Source organism: Chamaea fasciata, unplaced genomic scaffold (assembly GCF_029207755.1).
Source record: "Chamaea fasciata isolate MVZ Bird 193981 ecotype frontalis unplaced genomic scaffold, bChaFas1.0.hap1 SCAF_4, whole genome shotgun sequence".
Classification (NCBI taxonomy): domain Eukaryota; kingdom Metazoa; phylum Chordata; class Aves; order Passeriformes; family Sylviidae; genus Chamaea; species Chamaea fasciata.
In genome coordinates, this window is record NW_027094089.1 from 38,301,127 (window position 1) to 38,317,698 (window position 16,572).

The window sequence follows — 16,572 nt, forward strand, 5'->3', positions numbered from 1 at the left end:
GTTCCTTCACCAAGTTAGAAGTGATATTTGCTTTCCTCCAGTCTGGAGTCACTTCTAGCTGCCATGATCAATCAAAGAGCAGGTGGTATTAGTTTTCTGCTGTATTTCTCATATTGAAAAAGGGGCATATTTGTAAATGGACAGTGATAGCTCTGCTAACAGGAAAATTTAGGAGTAGGGTATTTTTTGGCTCATTAGACAAGCATAGAAACCTTATTTCCTTTACTAAAATCTATCTTGTGAGTCATTCTTTAATTGTTGCTTTATTGATTTCTGTGAGAGGAAATGTATTTGACACAGATTCAAGTGTATCATGAGTTTTGTTACAGGATGGGATAAATACTTGCTTTCATCAACAGAACGTTTCCAATCAGAGGCTTTCAGATTTACGATGGACCTATTCACCTTACCAAATGCACATTTAAAAACTTTGTGCCAACTCCAGACAGATTTACCAGTGCAGTTGGATTCTTGATGAAAAATCCATGGCAGATGACTCCAAAAAATAATATTTCTCTTGTGAAGTTTGGTCCAAATGTAAGTTAATGACAAGTTTTCTTTAAATCTTGCAAATTTAACATGTGCAGACAACATCTGTAGGTCATCCTTTCTGCGCATACCTACTTCAGAGTTTATCGCCTGGCTGGAGGTCACACAGAGTGTATCCTTCATCTCCTGAGCCAAAAAACCAATACCAACAAAGACGTAGGATGTGTTACTCTAAATGATTCATGGCTTATGGTAAAACTGAAAAGAAATTTTTAAAGATTTTGTGAGGTTTGGTATATCCTTAGCAACAAATTTTCTGTAGCAGATATTGATACTGTTCAGAAGCAAGAGCTGGCCTGAGCCTATTACTAAAACCCAGGATGTCTGGTTTGCTATCAAAGCTGTAAAGTTTTTAATCAGCTTTATCCTGTATTTCCGCACATGTGCAAATGTTAGTCTGTGTTTTAACTCAGTAAAAAAAAACCCTGTTATTGTTGTTGTCAGGTTTCTTTGAAAGCCTTCTTTGGAAAGCCTGGTCCCTGGTTTGAAGAAGGAGATCTGGATGGTGACAAGAACTCAATATTTCATGATCTAGATGGTTCAGTGACTGACTACAGGGATACCTATGTGGGCCGAATGGATAATTACTTGATTCAACACCCGAAATGCATTAACATCACAGAATGGAGTGGAGTAATTTGCAGTGGGAACTATGCACAGGCTAGTACTTCTGGCTTTCTGTTTGGAGTATACCTATAATATGAACTACTTTTGGAGTCAGGTAGTGTAAGAATTACAAAATTACCTGTCTTTGGAGTTCCAAATTTTTTTACTTCTAAAAATACTTTCATTCATGTCACACTTTTCAGCCAGTTGTGTATATATCATACTTCCTCTCAGCAGACTGAGGGTATAGTATCAGATGCTCTAAAATAAAACTAAATGTGTTTGCCAAGAGTTCTGTATTGCAGCTGTATCTGCTAAAACATTTTTGCATTGAAGATGTCTTCTTCCACACGAGTTCTGTCTGCTTTTTTTTTCACAGAGTGGATTTTAAGGGGTTGTTTTGTTGGTTTATTTTCTGGAGTTGTTAAATACCACCTTCTGAATACAAGTCTTACAGGTTTGGTTCCCATTCTGGCTCCTGCTTTGCTAACTCTGGGGCCAGGTGTTATAGCAGATTTTTTTTTTCTCTTCCTTACAATTTAGTCTGTAAAATAGGAAAAATCTGTAACACTTTTTTTTTAAATAGAACTTTTATTCAGGAAAGATTTGTGTATTACATAACCCAGAACATCCAATTGCAACATTTTGGTTAGTAACATATACTGATTGTGCTTCGCTATTTCATTTTCTTTTGCAAAGAGGCCAAATATTCCTATTTTCACCCTCTTAAATATCATACAGGTTTATGTCCAAACCTGGAATGGACAGAATCTTTCCATGACTATTGTCCGAGATGAGTATCCAGCCAATCCCATGATTCTTCGAGGTATTAATCAGAGAGCAGCTGCCTTTCAGCAATACCAGCCAGTGGTGATGCTCCAAAAGGGCTATACAATACACTGGAATGGAAAAGCTCCAAATGTCACCTATCTGTATCTCATTAACTTCAACAAGTATGTTTACTTTCCATCGTGACTTTGATCCATAAGGCAATACTGAAGTGATGTCCTGCAAAATTACTGACCATGAGCTTGCAACCATCTGGAAGACCAGAGCTTGGATTTGGGGTTTTTTTCATAGTTAAAAATTCTAAAGTATGAAAAGTAAGGGATTAAACAACAGACCTGTGCCTGAAGTTATACCCTTGTCCAGTACAGTATCTTTAAGGGAAAACCTTTGGAGAAGAAAATGTGCCAACAGTGAAGTTGAGCAGGATTGCAGTTGAATAGCTTATCACACTTGATACTTTTGGCAGATAAACTTATTAAATATCTCTGAAGTTTAACTAAATACATCCTGAGAGAATCAGAGTTAGTAAAATGTTTAATGAAAGACTGTGATCAAATCTCATATTTGATCATCTGGTTGAGGGTTTTTGAGCTTTTTGTATTCCTGTTTTGGAGTGATCTGTTTGCGCTGTATTGACACCTAAACTGTTCCTGCGGGGACTCATACGTTTTGTTTTGGTTTTAGGAATGACTGGATTCGTGTTGGTCTTTGTTACCAACAAAAGACAGATTTTCTTATAGTATTGGAAACCTTTCAAAGGCGGTCATCTGCTCTGTCCAGCAAGGTGGAGCGCTACGTGCCTGTGTCTTCAATGATGGAGCTTGAAAAGAGTCGATCAGACAAGAGGTTTTACTTTGACAACAGTACTGGGTAACTCTTGGCATTTGGCTCTACTAAAAGATGTTGTTTAACCTTGAAATGTGCAGTTTGATGGTGTTAAAAGCAACTGGTTGAGACACCTGCATAATAGGAAAGCTGTTGAGAAGGACTCCCAAAACCCTTTGGAATGTGTGTACGTCTTTAAATCTCCAAACTGCCATGGTTGTCATGGAAATACTTTTCAAGAGCACCACAGTCGCCAAAGATATTCCCTACCCCGTAGGTCTGGGGAAAATACGGTATCTGGTGTAGTGCAGCACAATGCCTTTTAGGATTTAATTTCTTAGTCTTCAGAGAAATTAACTGTTTTCTTGTTAAACTGAAAATTCTAGAAATTTCCAAGAAACTTTCTCTTCCAACATTTAAAAATTTTATTTTTGAAAATTCTTAGCTGTTTTCAGCTGTCTCAAAAGAATTTAAAATCCTAAATTCTTTCAAAAGTACTTCTCCAGAGGCCACTAAGATCCTTCTGAGAGATTTTAAATATGGTCAACTTCCAATAAATTAAGTCCTATGTACATCAGTTGTGAGTTTTGCAAAAGTTGATTCTAAATTTATAAGTTGTTCTCTTATTTGTTTTGTTCCATTACCTGCTACTGTGCCTGTCTGTAATAAATGCACAAATGAATGTAGTTTTTGAACAGACAGTTATGTTGTTTTGTGTAAGAGCTGCTCTTATAACAGTCTAAAATGTAATAGAGGTATTTCCAGTCTTCTGTGAACATTATTGACCACTACACCCTAAATTGCATTTCCAGGCATTTGAAGTAGTGAATCTATATTGTTCAGTGCTGGTGAGTGAAACTGAATATTTCTGCAGAGATCGATGAGCAGGGAAAAAATTCATGCTCTGCAATTCGGTTTTTGTTTCCTGCAAGCCACTGATCTGAAGACTGATTCTTCTTTGCAAAGCATCTACATTTATATTGATGTCTCCTTTAATTGTGGGGAATTTTAGAGAAGTTTTTAAGAGATTTTTTAACTCTAGTGAACTGTAAATACTTTGAAACCTTTGGATAGTGGTGCAGAATTGAATACTGTAGTTTGTTTGCTTCTGAAGATCATGAAATATAGCTATTAAGATTGAATATAAATACCTCTATTTCACCAGGTAATTTAGATTGTTTTTCCCCTTTTTGTGTAGATTATTGTTTCTGTTTCTTCAAGCCAAATATGATAGGGATGGTCACAGTTATTGCTCATCTCAGGGATGTGAAAGGATCAAGATTGTGACCAAAGATTCATCAAAAGGGATAAGTAATTGCATGGCAAAAACTTACCCAAAGTACTACCAAGTACCAACTGTCATAAAGAAGATGCCAGAAAAAACTACTGTACCATGTACAAAATGTGGCACAAATCAGGTAAAATAAAACAAAATAAACAAAAACTTCCATGAACTGTAGAATTGGTGATGCTCTCTACTCAATTTAAGTCCAAATTTCAGTCTCTCAACATGGAATACTCCACATATCAAATTACAGTGGTCAGTTTGTTAATCTTCTTGGAGTTCTTGAAGGTTTGGAATCCTTTCTGTAGCACAAAGGTTTCAGGGCCTTTTTTCTTCTTTTGTGCAACTCTTGCTTCAAGTGCTACAGAAGAGGTGAATGGATGTCTTGCACTGCAGTATTGTCTGTGCTACATGGAGAGCTTTGCTGCAGAGATCTGCATGGCAAACCTTCTCTCTGTTTGGATCTTTGCTTATTAGCATAAACTTGAAATTGTCTCAGCTATACAGACTGAGAAAAATATTGAAATTAGGAGATAAAATAGGTTACACTATGTATCACTTTATTTATTAGGATTACTAGTCCCATAAATAATGCCACTGACAAAGGGATACATTTGCTTTGTAGCATGGGCGCTCTGTTGTAAACTGGCATGATAAAGTGTTGAAGAAACATTAATATGTATACTTAACTGTTTTGTTTGATATCCAGATGGTATTCACCAGTGACCCTCAGAGAAACTACCTCCTTGTGCAGATTAATTCATCTGATGAAAGAGAGTCAAGCAGAGGCCAGCAAGCGTTTATATATGTAAATATTCTTTATGGGTTTCTTCTTAAGTATCACTATAGCAGTTTGTATTATAACAATTGTACAGCTCTATATAATGCAGACCTCAGTTTTCTTCACTTGAATGAAAAGATTGGTTCGTTATTTTAAAAAAAAGTCGTAAAGCTTATGTTTAAACATCAGAAAGTGAGGCTTCAAAGCTCCATTTTATATTTGAATCCTAGCTGCTGAAGAGAAAAATGTTCCCTTTAAAGTTTAAAATGTTCAGCTTTATGTTTAAGTCAGCATGGGTATACATTTATGGCTGGTTTTGGAAATAAAAAGAACACATAACCTAACAATTTTTTAGTTAAATCCGTTTTGTCAAAATTGTCCTTGTGCAAGCAGATTAATAAGTTAGTAGGATGGGTCACACAAGCCATTAAGCTTTGCTAAAGTCCTCTAAATGGCAACTGCTAAAGCATCAATAGATTTCTGGTTTTGTTCTGATGTGGCCCATATAAGCCCAGTAATGTGATACTGTATAAGAAACGGTTTAGTTTGACTTTTCCAGTCAGATGCTGAAGTAAGATGCAGACACTCTCCCACCACAGAGCTTAGTCTGCACATGCCTTACATTCCGCAGTGTCATTGTTGGCCTGGCTGAACCTTCAGTTATCCAGGTGGACAAATGGCACAAAAGCAGCTTAACCTTTGCAGCTGCAAACTTCTCCAGGAATGTGTGTCCCATATCCAGAACAGTAAGAGCACTCAGTAGGAAAAAAACTGGGCTGGAACTAGCCTGCTGCAGGGCTCAATTAACTATATTACTGTCAAGATGTCCAGGGGGTTCATTATTGGAATTTTAGCTTCCCAAAGCAGGAGCAATGACTGAGGCAGGTAGTAAGTCACCCGGAATGTGCAATATTCCTATAGAAGCTACAGACTTAAGACTCCCGTGTAGTTTCAGAAGTCCCATTAAGCAGTGTCCTTTCAAAGGGAAAACTGAAGAGATGCTAGGGAGAAGCACGTATTTGTAAGGAAATTACTGTGTCTAAACTAGAGTAAAATGGGTTAACACTGAGTGCAGTAGAATTGCTGTTTGATTCATCTTAACTTCCTTTTCTTTTTCTTTTTCTTCCCATTCAGGTCAATGATGCCATGTTTTCCTTCAAGGATAATGGGATACTTACTGTTGTAGTAGATGCCTGCACTGGCACTGTGTTGGGAAACAAATTATTTTCTGGAGTAGACATTAGGCATGTACATGGTTATTTAAAATCTGGAATTCCACAAAGGTATGTGCAATGACCACTAATTTCCAGTATGTCCTGCAAGCTGTAGCTCTGCTCTCTGACAAGGTTTTAAATAGTGATGAATAGATAATGATAGAAGAGCACTGAAAGTGAACAAAATGTGTCTAAGTTCAGGCAAAAGGAGAAACATAGGAGCCATTTATTGGACCGTGTAGCCTTATTTAAGAAAACTAAGCAGATTTTGAACACTGAAAATTTTTCTGGTGTTGCTTTTTTCCTCAAAAATAATTTTCTTTAACTCAACATCATGTAATAACACTGCTTTGCTTAAAACAAGAATAACTTTTTGTTTAATAAGGACAGTGGCAAGGACTATGTGAAAGGTATCGTACTGTTCTCTCCCTATAGGGAGAAAATTCTTTATCACTAAGTAAAGATAAAGAGTTAGTGTCAGAAAATAATCAGCATTTTACTTTTCTAATTTTGGACCAATATCTAAACTTGATTTTTTTGATGCAAAATACTAAACTGTGTTTAAATAACACTGTACAATGATTTTGAAGTTAAAATCAGTTTAAAACCAAGAAATTCTAAGTACTGCTTTCAGAAAGGGTTGACTATTTCCATATCAGAGGTACTCATAAGGAATTGGACTCTGAGGGGACCTAGCTCTAAAGGCGTGTAGCAGAATATTTAAAAAATGTGTTTATAACAGCTGCTGTGTCTGTGCTGTTCCTGTTGCAGGTCTATTGTTCTGCTGAGCACAAGAGGTGATGTAGCAATTCCTAATAATTTAGCTGAAGCCTTAATGTCCCTGGGGACAGCGAAACCACCTTATCTTCAAAGCAACGGTTGGTGGAAATGTTGCACATTTCTTTGACACCACCTTGGTCTTTGTGTTTATGTTGGCATGGTGGGTTTCTCATGGGGTGTGTGAGAAGGATGCAGCTGGTGGAGGGTGGTTGCCAGTTTGCACTGCTGTGGCTGCTGTGTGTCAGCTCTTGTTGAGAGGGAAGGTGGGCAGCTCTTCAGCAGATGGGGCAGAAAACCCCTTTGTCCCATTGTGTGAAGCTTGTTGCAAAAAGAAAAGTAACTAGCTGTTCTTTGTGCCTGTGGATCACACAAAAAGAGTTCCAGGCTTTTTTCGTAAAGCCTGTATTTTGTGCCTCACCCAGCAAATCTACCTTTAAGCAATCTCCTGTGCCTGCCTAGTATTTCCTGTTCTTAAGTAACTTGAAGCTAGAAATGAGAAGCTATTGGTGTTTTGAGGGATGATGAGGGGCTACATGGGGTAACTCTCGTCTGTTCAGAGGGATGGCACAAGTTGTGGTCGGGAAGGCAGGTTTTATAACTGTCCAATTAGCTATGTTTTCAAGTTAAGATTTCAGGGTATTTAATACTAAGTATTGAGAAAGGAAGTTGCAAATCATTATTTCCTTGTGAGGTGCATATAAAGCTAAGAGCGGATTAATGTCCTGAATAATATGGGGGAAGGAATTTTTGGGGAGCATGCCTTTTCCTACCTAACCAGTCATGTATTGTGCTGCAGTGAGCTTGACTGGTTTGGTAATACTGAGCTTCTTCTGTCACAGGAAGCTTGGCCTTTCTGGGCTTCAGAGGAAACATTAAGCCATCCTGGATCAAGCTGTTTACCAGTCATGCTAGGCATGGGCTCATTCAGATAGAGAAGTATATCCCTCTGCAGCTGGAAGAGTATGGCTGTGCCAGAGCAACTAAAAGCCGTCGGAAAGACCTCGAGCTTCTGAAGAAGGCTGCACAATCTCATTAAAGTCTAAGATGTACATAAAATCTGGGGAAAAATAATGTGAACTAACTTATTTTTTAATTTATGGCATTTTAAACTATATTGTTATCCCAGTAAATCATGTTATTGTCTGAGAGATGTTCGCCAGCATTGACTGCTTGAATGCCAATCTGTGCACCTTCTAGTTGTACAAAATATTAAAAAATATATTAGTATTTGTATAAACAGGTTTCAGAGATTTTTCAGACGTTTGTATTTACTGTAAACAAGTTCCTTCTGTTTAGTACTCCTTTTGTATGTAAGAGGGTATTCATAAAAGCCTTAAGTTTTTCTAGTAACAGGTGTCGGAGTGCATTTTGGGTTACTTGAAAGTTCAACATCAATGTCTTCATAAACAGCTTGAATTGGTCATTATAACTTAAGCATTTTTCCCTCAGCTGTTTACGTGTTTCCTTGGGAATTTATTTATCAGTCAGCTCAGTTACGTTCTGAGTCTGCTTTCCAATATGTTAAAACCCGGTTTCCTCCATGCATACAGCTGACTTCAAGGGATTTCAACTGCAGTAAAAATTGCTTTCCTGTGTGAAAGATGGAGGGAGGAATTCAAAGATCCAGCGTGGGGCTGGGTGAGGATTGTGTGCTGTCCAGCAGAGTTTTACAAGGCTATTTGTACAAGCATGGCATGCAGAGCAGGAAATTACTCTTGTTCTTTAGGATCACTGTTTATTATTCCCTCTAAATACACAGGTGTGTCTGTAGGAGTTACTTTAATAAACAGTCTAGAAGTAAAGACTGCATCTTAAGTACAGCTTGACTTCAGCTTATTCTCTTAAAGCTTTTAGCCAGAAGGGCAAAGCTGAGATACTGTTATTCTCAGTTTGTTTGGAAATTAGGCTTCCACACTTGCAGTGGTAGGTTTTTTTGTTTTGTTGGGGTTTTTTTGGTTTGTTGTTGTTTTGGGGGTTTGTTTTGTTGTTTGGTTGGTTTTGGTTTGTTGTTTTTGTTTGGTTTTGGTGTTGGTTTTTCTTTAATTATTTTTAAGGCTAATCTCAGCTTTAACTTCTAAGTGAATGGAAAGTGCTCTCAGTTCATTAAGTCTTACCTTCTGCCTTAACTTTGATTCTTTTAGTATACTCATGTTGCTAATTCCTATTGACTTTATATTAGGTCTGTTGATTTCATCTGGTTTTGTTGCAATTATTTGGTTCTGCCAATAGTGTGAAAATCATTTAGAGTAGTGCACAGCTGCCCTTCTTCAAGATCCACGTCTTTGAAATTAGATTTCAAGGACTGTAAAATGCATTTCATAATAGGGAATAAAAGGTGCCATAAGGCTAAAATGTAAACCTACTTCTAATAAAACTGACATATTTCCTTCTTGTATATGTTCTCATTCATTCAAGCTGGTATAATGTATCTACCATTCAGAGATGCTTTGTGCTTTGGATTCAAAATAGAGTGGCTGTTGGAAATTAGCTATATGCCTGTCTTCTCCAAAGATATTGAAAAATTGTGGGGATTTTTTTTTGTGCTTTAAAGGAGAGGAGGCACAGTATCAAATGGGTTACTTTGTTTAATTAAAATATGCTACCTCAGTGCTACAATTAAACTGCCTGGTCTACTGTAGTTTCCTAAGTGAGGAGGGAGGGGGTAAGCAGTATGACACAAGAGTTGCAGTTAACAAATAGATGACCGATATTATTTTTATTGTGAAACCAAGCCAAATGGATGATTGTGTATTTTGCAGTTGTTCTGATGCACAGTTCTCTTGTAATGTTTAAACAAAAGGTAATTTTGTTAGTGGAAGCTGTGATAAAACTTTAAGGCTAACTGTAATATTTGGTGTTATTAATGTAGGGCAGTGTGATTTGAATGCTCTGAGTGCAGTAGTGATAGTGTTTGGGGATTAAAATGGCATTAAGGCTTCCTCTATTCTGTGGGTTATGCTCAGCAGAGAAATAGTGATGAGGTAGTGACCCTCAAGCTTGTGAAGTTGGCCATTATTTATGATATTGTGCTGTTCTAAGCGTCTTGTAAAAAATGTCTTTGGAAGTGTCAAGGGTAGTCTGATGTAGGGCTTACTGATGAACAATTGGACCTGAAGTTAAAGACCTGTTTGTCTTTTGTGTAAATTTAAATACTTGATAATTAGCATAAATAAATTTTTACATCTGACAAGGCAATAAAATTTTGGGTGTCTTCTGTTCCTATATCAAGTAATTTTATAATGTGTGCCATGTGAATAATACAAACTATCCTATTTCAACACCAGTTTACTTGTGAAGTTTGTGGAGTATATCCTGCTCTTCATTCAGAGACAAGGTAGGAACACTGGAAAGGAGACACTGATGGTGATTGAAGTTATGGGCCTGTCTTGAAAGCCAGATATCTCAAAGCCTGTCCGAGCTGCTGAATCTACAGTCATGTCAGCTCATGGGAGCAAGGAGCAGCATTGTTGCTGACTCGGGGGCATCCTGTCCATGTCTTTAACTACCTAGTGGGGGAGTGAAGAACGTGAAGCCAGCCGTTCTCAGCGGTGCCCAGTGGCAGGGGAAAAAGGGCTGTGGGCACATTGAAATACAGGCAATTCCACAAAAAGAGAAGAAAAGGTTTTATTGAGTAGGTGGTCGAGCACTGGAATTGATTGCTAGAGCACCTGTGGAGTGTTTTTCAATGGAGGAGCAGCTTTAACTGACCCTGCTTTGGGAGAGCAAGTGTCCCAAAAAAAAAAAGTGAGCCCTCTCCAGTGGTGATTGCCAGCCAGGTGATGGTGTAGTTGTGGGCAGTTAAAGCCACTGGTGTACCTAAGCCTCTCTCTTCAAGGGCACCAGCTGCCACAGTCTGCAAGGGCTGAGCCAGACACTTCTTGTGTCTGAAACTCAGTGAGTCCCCAAACCCCTTCCAAAAGGCATTGTAATTGCTTCTTCATGCTTAGCTTTGTATACAAATAGATTGTTTTCCATTCCTTGCTCAAATTATGTTGTTGTGCAGTAAAGAAATTGGAAAGAACCCAAGAAACAAATTCCTTGGAGCCAGTAGCAGTAAAAGTGTACTAGCAATAAGGCCCTCTCTCTGGTCAAAGGCACCACTGCAAATCCAGTATGTGAGGGATGAGAGACCCATCCCCAAAGAGCCAAGATGATGGCAAGGACATGAGACAAAAGACTTAATTTTCTGTGTTCTGGGACAGCAGTGACAACTGAGGCCCCAGATAACTTCTGACCTAGGCCATGAGTTTCCTGTTCAGGGCAAGTTCCATAATTTCCTCTGCTTCCCCTCAACTCTTTTTCACCTTATATAGGAAGGATGTAGATCTAAGGATAGTCATCCAGCTCTGACTGAAAAGCTCAGCTGGGTTTGATGCTATCTGGATGCGTAGCTGGACTGGTCAGTGAAGGTCTTAGCGTTTGTCATGGTTGTATTTGTTTAGGGTGCCAGAATGTCTGTGAAAAGCAGTAACCTTTCTACTTCAAAATGTGAACTTTACCCAGTCATTATCTTCCTTTGTCTTCTGGTCATACTTGTTCTAGCACTTATGGGAAGGTTTTGACCCTTCCTAGAGTTCACAAACTTATTTTTCTTTCCGAATGCCTTCTCTTTGCCCTGTGTCTTGGGCTAGTTAAAATTCTAAAATAATAATCAGTATTGAAGTACATAAGGCCACCTCTGGCTTAAGAAAATTTACGAGCTTTTTAATTATATAGCTGGGGACTACTGCAATTTTGTGGATTAAATTTATACTACCAATTGAAACTTGTTAAATAAAAAAAATGCTTTTTCTGGCCACTGACTTGAGTGACTGGGAGTGGTGGGACTGGCAAGTCATAGGATTCCCCTTCTATTTTTTTTCCATGATGAAATTCTTGGGGGGAGGGGGGCAGGGGAGGGGGTGGAAAGTAGTTTTTGGATATAATAGGAACAATTTTAAACAGAGAAGAGACTACCATTACCTCCCAGTACCTGAAGGTACAGGATTGCTGCAGGGGGACTTTTTATAAGGGCATGTGGTGATGGGGGAATAGCTTCAAACTGAAAGAGTGTGGCTTTAGGTCAGATACTAGAAAGAAATTCTTCACTGTGAAGATGGTGAGGCACTGGAACAGGTTGCCAAGTTGCTCTGGATGATGCCTCATCCCTGGCAGTGTTCAAGGCCAGGCTGGACGGGGCTGTGAGCAACCTGGTCTAGAGGGAGGTGTCCCTGCCCATGGCAGGGCGGTTGGAACTGGACAATTATTAGGTCCCCCTTCCAACCCAAGCCATTCTATGAATTTAGGTACAAAGCAAATTTAACTACCTTGCTTGGAGAATGAATTCTTTGTTTCATCTTTTTCCAAGTTGAATAGGTTGACAGGTGAATATTCTAATTTATAATATTTTTTGAGGAATTGTTCATAGAACATACAAAGACCTGACTTTATTTATAGTTTATTCTAAATGGAAAATAAAAACTAAGTGGTATTTCAGGATTATTTTGGTGTGACAATTATTCTAAGTAGAAAAGTTCATTGCTAGAACTGCTATGAGCAGCTGGAAACACAACTGTCTCTTTCCACGCAGCATTTCCAGTGACATTTTCAGTAGATACCCTAAAGTCAGTTCAGGGTGTGTTTTGTGTAATTGGTAGCTTTGGGGGATGGATCTCAGATGATATCATGTTTTTAATATCTGTGAAGTTCATGAGCAGAAGATGGTTTATTCCATCTGTAGGGTGTGAACCATGATCTAATAGTTTTCATTCAGCTCTGGTGCAAATGACTGGTATATGTTCTTAGTAACAGCAAACAACAGTATAGTTATCTATGGTCTCATTTCTACTTCCGAAAAATTATTTCTATGATGGGCATCATTCACTAGTATATATTGCACATTTCTGCTTTTTAATTGTTTTTAATAGTGTAATAAAAATTTCCATATGTAATATGTTTTGGTTACATTCTTCTTTTTAGCATTCTTCTGTTATCAGGTTTTTCTGTCCTTCACTACAGTGAAATACAAAATGTTAGAAGATATTTGTATCTATAATGTCGTGAATCACAGCAGCATGCACAATTGCCACTGGGTTAATTCTGCTAGCCAGCAGACAAACATGCAGTATGAACTCACTGTCAGGCTTTAATAACTGAACATGGAAGAAAATGAAGTTATAAGAAAAAATTGTGTGCAGTCTCTGTTCTCTATTAGCTGTTCACACTTTCTCTTTTTGCTTTGTAGGGACCCTCACCACTTTCCTCTTAGTCCTTAAGGGCTGGGATGCTGCTCTGTTATTGTAATTCTCTAGGGGAATGGTTTCTCCCTTCTGACCCCCTGGAGTTTCCTTACCACATAGAGTGGCCCTTCCTTCCTTCTCTGCCCCCATTGGCTATGGTCCAACTATCTTTTCCCTGACCAGGGGGCTATATAATGCCTCGCCCTTCCTTGTTCTCTCTCTTTCCTCCCTGGAATTTGGAAGAATAAATGGCTGGGACAAAGATCCTGGGGAAAGGGCCTCTTCTGAGATCTTTATCTCATCCTTGGTTTAATTCCCTCCAAAGCCTCCTAATAACTGAGCTAGCTTTAGCCCCTACTGGTGAGCAGAGGGTAAAGTTTACGCTCTGTTAAGTATCTTATTCCCACAGAATTTTCCATTTCTGATATTTCCAACATTTTGCCATCTGCAGATTTATCTGAGTAACTGTCAATCCTTTTTTTCCATTAAATCTATTTTCAAGGTTTCTTAGAGAGTGAGTTGGACCTCCCCTGTTTCTCCACCCTTTTTGAGTTTCAGCATGCAATTGGACTCTTTGTGGTGGCGCATCTCTCCTGCTGCCTCCTCGAGCTACACTGACTTCAGGCATGCTCATTAGGCCTTGGCCTTGATGTGGGAAATTACTGTGGCTAAAGACAATTCGCTTGCACCCCTGAAAACAGTGATGCCAAGTGAGAGAACCTTTGAACTCCCCTGGACCACTGTGGGGTGTGGCCAGAAATCTCCCTCGGAGTGGGCACCACTCGGAGCCAGTGAAGAATACTTAGGGATCGCAGTAAATGCTGACCCCATCCTCAAGGCTCAACCCTTCACCTACTGAGAAGGCACAAAGGCATCCCATGTGAGTACTTCACTGATTGTGGGGACGGTTTTTCACAGTTATATACCTTGTACATACTCCTCTGGCTCTGTGTGCGTACAAGTGCAAATATGCTATAGCATTACAGCAACTGTGCTGTGAATGTTGCTCTCCTACATACTTAGGTACTTCAGATCTTTAAGTTAGACCTATAAGTGAGTTGCTGTTGTGCTTGCAGTAAATTCTATAGAATCTTCTGTTAAATTGTTTAAGTCAGGCTATTGATTGAGTGCTGTTGAGTGCTGTTAGATTTAAGTGATGTTAAACCCTTTAGGCCTAAACCTTTGGTCAAGTCCAAGGCCCAGTTTGGCAAGGGCATCCACTCTAAACCTCGTGATTCAAAAGGAGAATTATTTCCCTTATTTCTTTAAATCCTTACCCTTTCCCATCCTTACCCTTTTCCCATCCCTATTTTCTATGTATATAATTTTAAATCAATTTTATTTTTAGACTGATTGATTCTGATTTTAGTCTGATTTTTGTGTGTGCTCTAACTATCCAGTAAATCATAGTTTGCCAACAAACTTTTTTATGCTTTCACTTCTATGTTAAACCTGCTTTACCAGTACCTTTGCCAGTGATTCCTTGAGCAACCTAATGCACTCATTCATGACTCTCTTAAGAGAGTCATCACTCAAAATATACTTATTTATTAAAATTTTCTGCTCCTTGTCATTCACATTGTAGCAACATATTCAAAATCAAAGAGATGCATATCTTTGGTGAATAGGCATCAGGTGTGGGGACACTGCCTGTGTCACAGAATCACAGAATCTGTCCCTTGGAAGGGACTACAGCAGCTTATGTGGTCCAACCTCTCTGCTCAAGGCAGGTTGTTCTGGGGCACATGGCACTGTATCCACACAGTTCTAGAATCTCAAATTAAGGAGACTCCACAACCTCTAAGCATCAAACTGAAGGAATTAATAGGACAGAACTTGTGTAAAAATGTTGATTTCCACTCAACACAGTACACAACTGTGTTGCTTTCTGTGCATCAAACAGGCCCTTTGTAATCTGTCAGTCAGGGTGGGTTTGAATTCTTCCATAGGCATCACACTGAATGAGCCAGATTGAACACTTTGCGGTGCAGGTTATGGAATTTGAGTGCCAACATGAGGCTTAAAAATGCTGATATCCCTTATTAGTAGGGATAATTGGTTGGTTTTTTTTTTCTTATTTTTCAGCTTCCTTACTTTCACACTTCAGTCACTGTGCACTCCTTACCCCTCACATGCTCCCACCCTGGGCAGTCCTACACAAATAACATTACACTTACTCGTGGCATACAAGCTCAGTTTCCAAAATGAAGCTAACAAATAAAGTTCACACTAATACACATATGTTTAACAGTTATTGATTATACAAGTAGAAAACAAGTTAATTATAATTTCTAGATTTATGTGAAAAATAGATTTATGTGTCTTTAATACGTGCGTAAACAACTCTATTACTCTATTTTCCAAAGAAGATCCTAAAAATTACAAATACATTTTTGTGCGGAAACATTTCCCCTGTTTGCCTGTGAAAGTCTGATCTGTGAAAGAGTAAATGATATAACAAATTGCCTAGAACTGAAGTTATTAAGGAAGGTCACAGTTGGATCACCCCAGAGCACAAAGTCTCAATACAGAGCTTAACAGGGAAGCAAATGTTCTGTTAGGAGTGCAGTGTATGGTAAATTTAAATAAAAATCCCTTTTTCTCTCTCACAGGTGACTGTACATACACTGTAACCAATATGTGAACCTACATCTACAGTTAACCAAATTCTGCTCCGTGGGTTTAAAAGACTCAAACACTCTGTATCTTGACTGTAAACAAAAAGAATTCTCAGAAATGTTATGCAAAAGTAATGAAGCTGTAGAGACATGTCATTTGCTAGAATATACCTGCAAAATCAAAGTACAAAGTGAGATGAAGTGTCTCACTAGGCAGAGATGCAACAATATAGGTACAGGCAAATCCTTTATCTCTAAAGACAGTAATTACCCTGACCATCACTGTAATTATTTTAAGCTGTCATTCAACAAATGCTTAACTTGTGAACAAGCTATGTGAGGTTAAGGCCATAGGAACAAGTGTTTGAATGCAAGCATGGGGTTTTGTTCATAGTTGTTGCAGAAGTAATTTTGCCATTTGTACCTAAAGTGAGTGTTTAATTTTTCTTTCCGTTTTGTAGTCCATTACCAAGTTCTTATATTGGACCTATGAGCCTTCTTCATAAACAATTAAGGAACCCAACTGCATCCAGAGGACCCATGGGTGAGATTTTGGGGAAAAAAAGGAAACAAACCCCACCTTTCTCCATGTAACAGTGGGTAGCAAGGTGTGTGTGGGTTTGTGTGTGTGTATTTCCACTGACTTTTCACAGATTTCTCTGCCCTTCCTTGGCATTGATACATTTGCTGTAGTATGGCTTATTTTTCATGTGACAGGTAAGTTACAGGAATACAATTGTATATAACTTTTTGGAAGTTAGGAAGACAATTACGCTGATACCAAGAATATGAAATCCATATAAAAATCCACTTTCCATATAAAAACCAGATCTTCAGGTCTGGTTTTAAAATCCAGTGCAGTAACTGTATACAGAAATATTTTCATTTCCAGCAAAGTCACCAAAGC

The 16,572-nt window shown here is 38.5% G+C and overlaps 1 protein-coding gene across 3 annotated transcripts in view; it reads left to right on the forward strand.

Moving 5' to 3' along the window:
- The window catches only part of CEMIP2 (cell migration inducing hyaluronidase 2), a 51,374-nt gene extending 41,327 nt beyond the window's left edge, over positions 1 to 10,047 (forward strand). For all 3 annotated transcript variants that reach the window (XM_066181325.1, XM_066181324.1, XM_066181326.1), the window contains 9 exons: positions 360 to 537; positions 994 to 1,209; positions 1,897 to 2,108; positions 2,629 to 2,814; positions 3,968 to 4,187; positions 4,764 to 4,862; positions 5,970 to 6,118; positions 6,821 to 6,927; positions 7,669 to 10,047. In XM_066181325.1, the coding sequence (XP_066037422.1) occupies positions 360 to 537; positions 994 to 1,209; positions 1,897 to 2,108; positions 2,629 to 2,814; positions 3,968 to 4,187; positions 4,764 to 4,862; positions 5,970 to 6,118; positions 6,821 to 6,927; positions 7,669 to 7,865 (1,564 nt within the window). In that variant the 3' untranslated portion in view covers positions 7,866 to 10,047. The remainder of the gene's footprint in view (positions 1 to 359; positions 538 to 993; positions 1,210 to 1,896; positions 2,109 to 2,628; positions 2,815 to 3,967; positions 4,188 to 4,763; positions 4,863 to 5,969; positions 6,119 to 6,820; positions 6,928 to 7,668) is intronic.
- Positions 10,048 to 16,572: the final 6,525 nt, after the last annotated feature.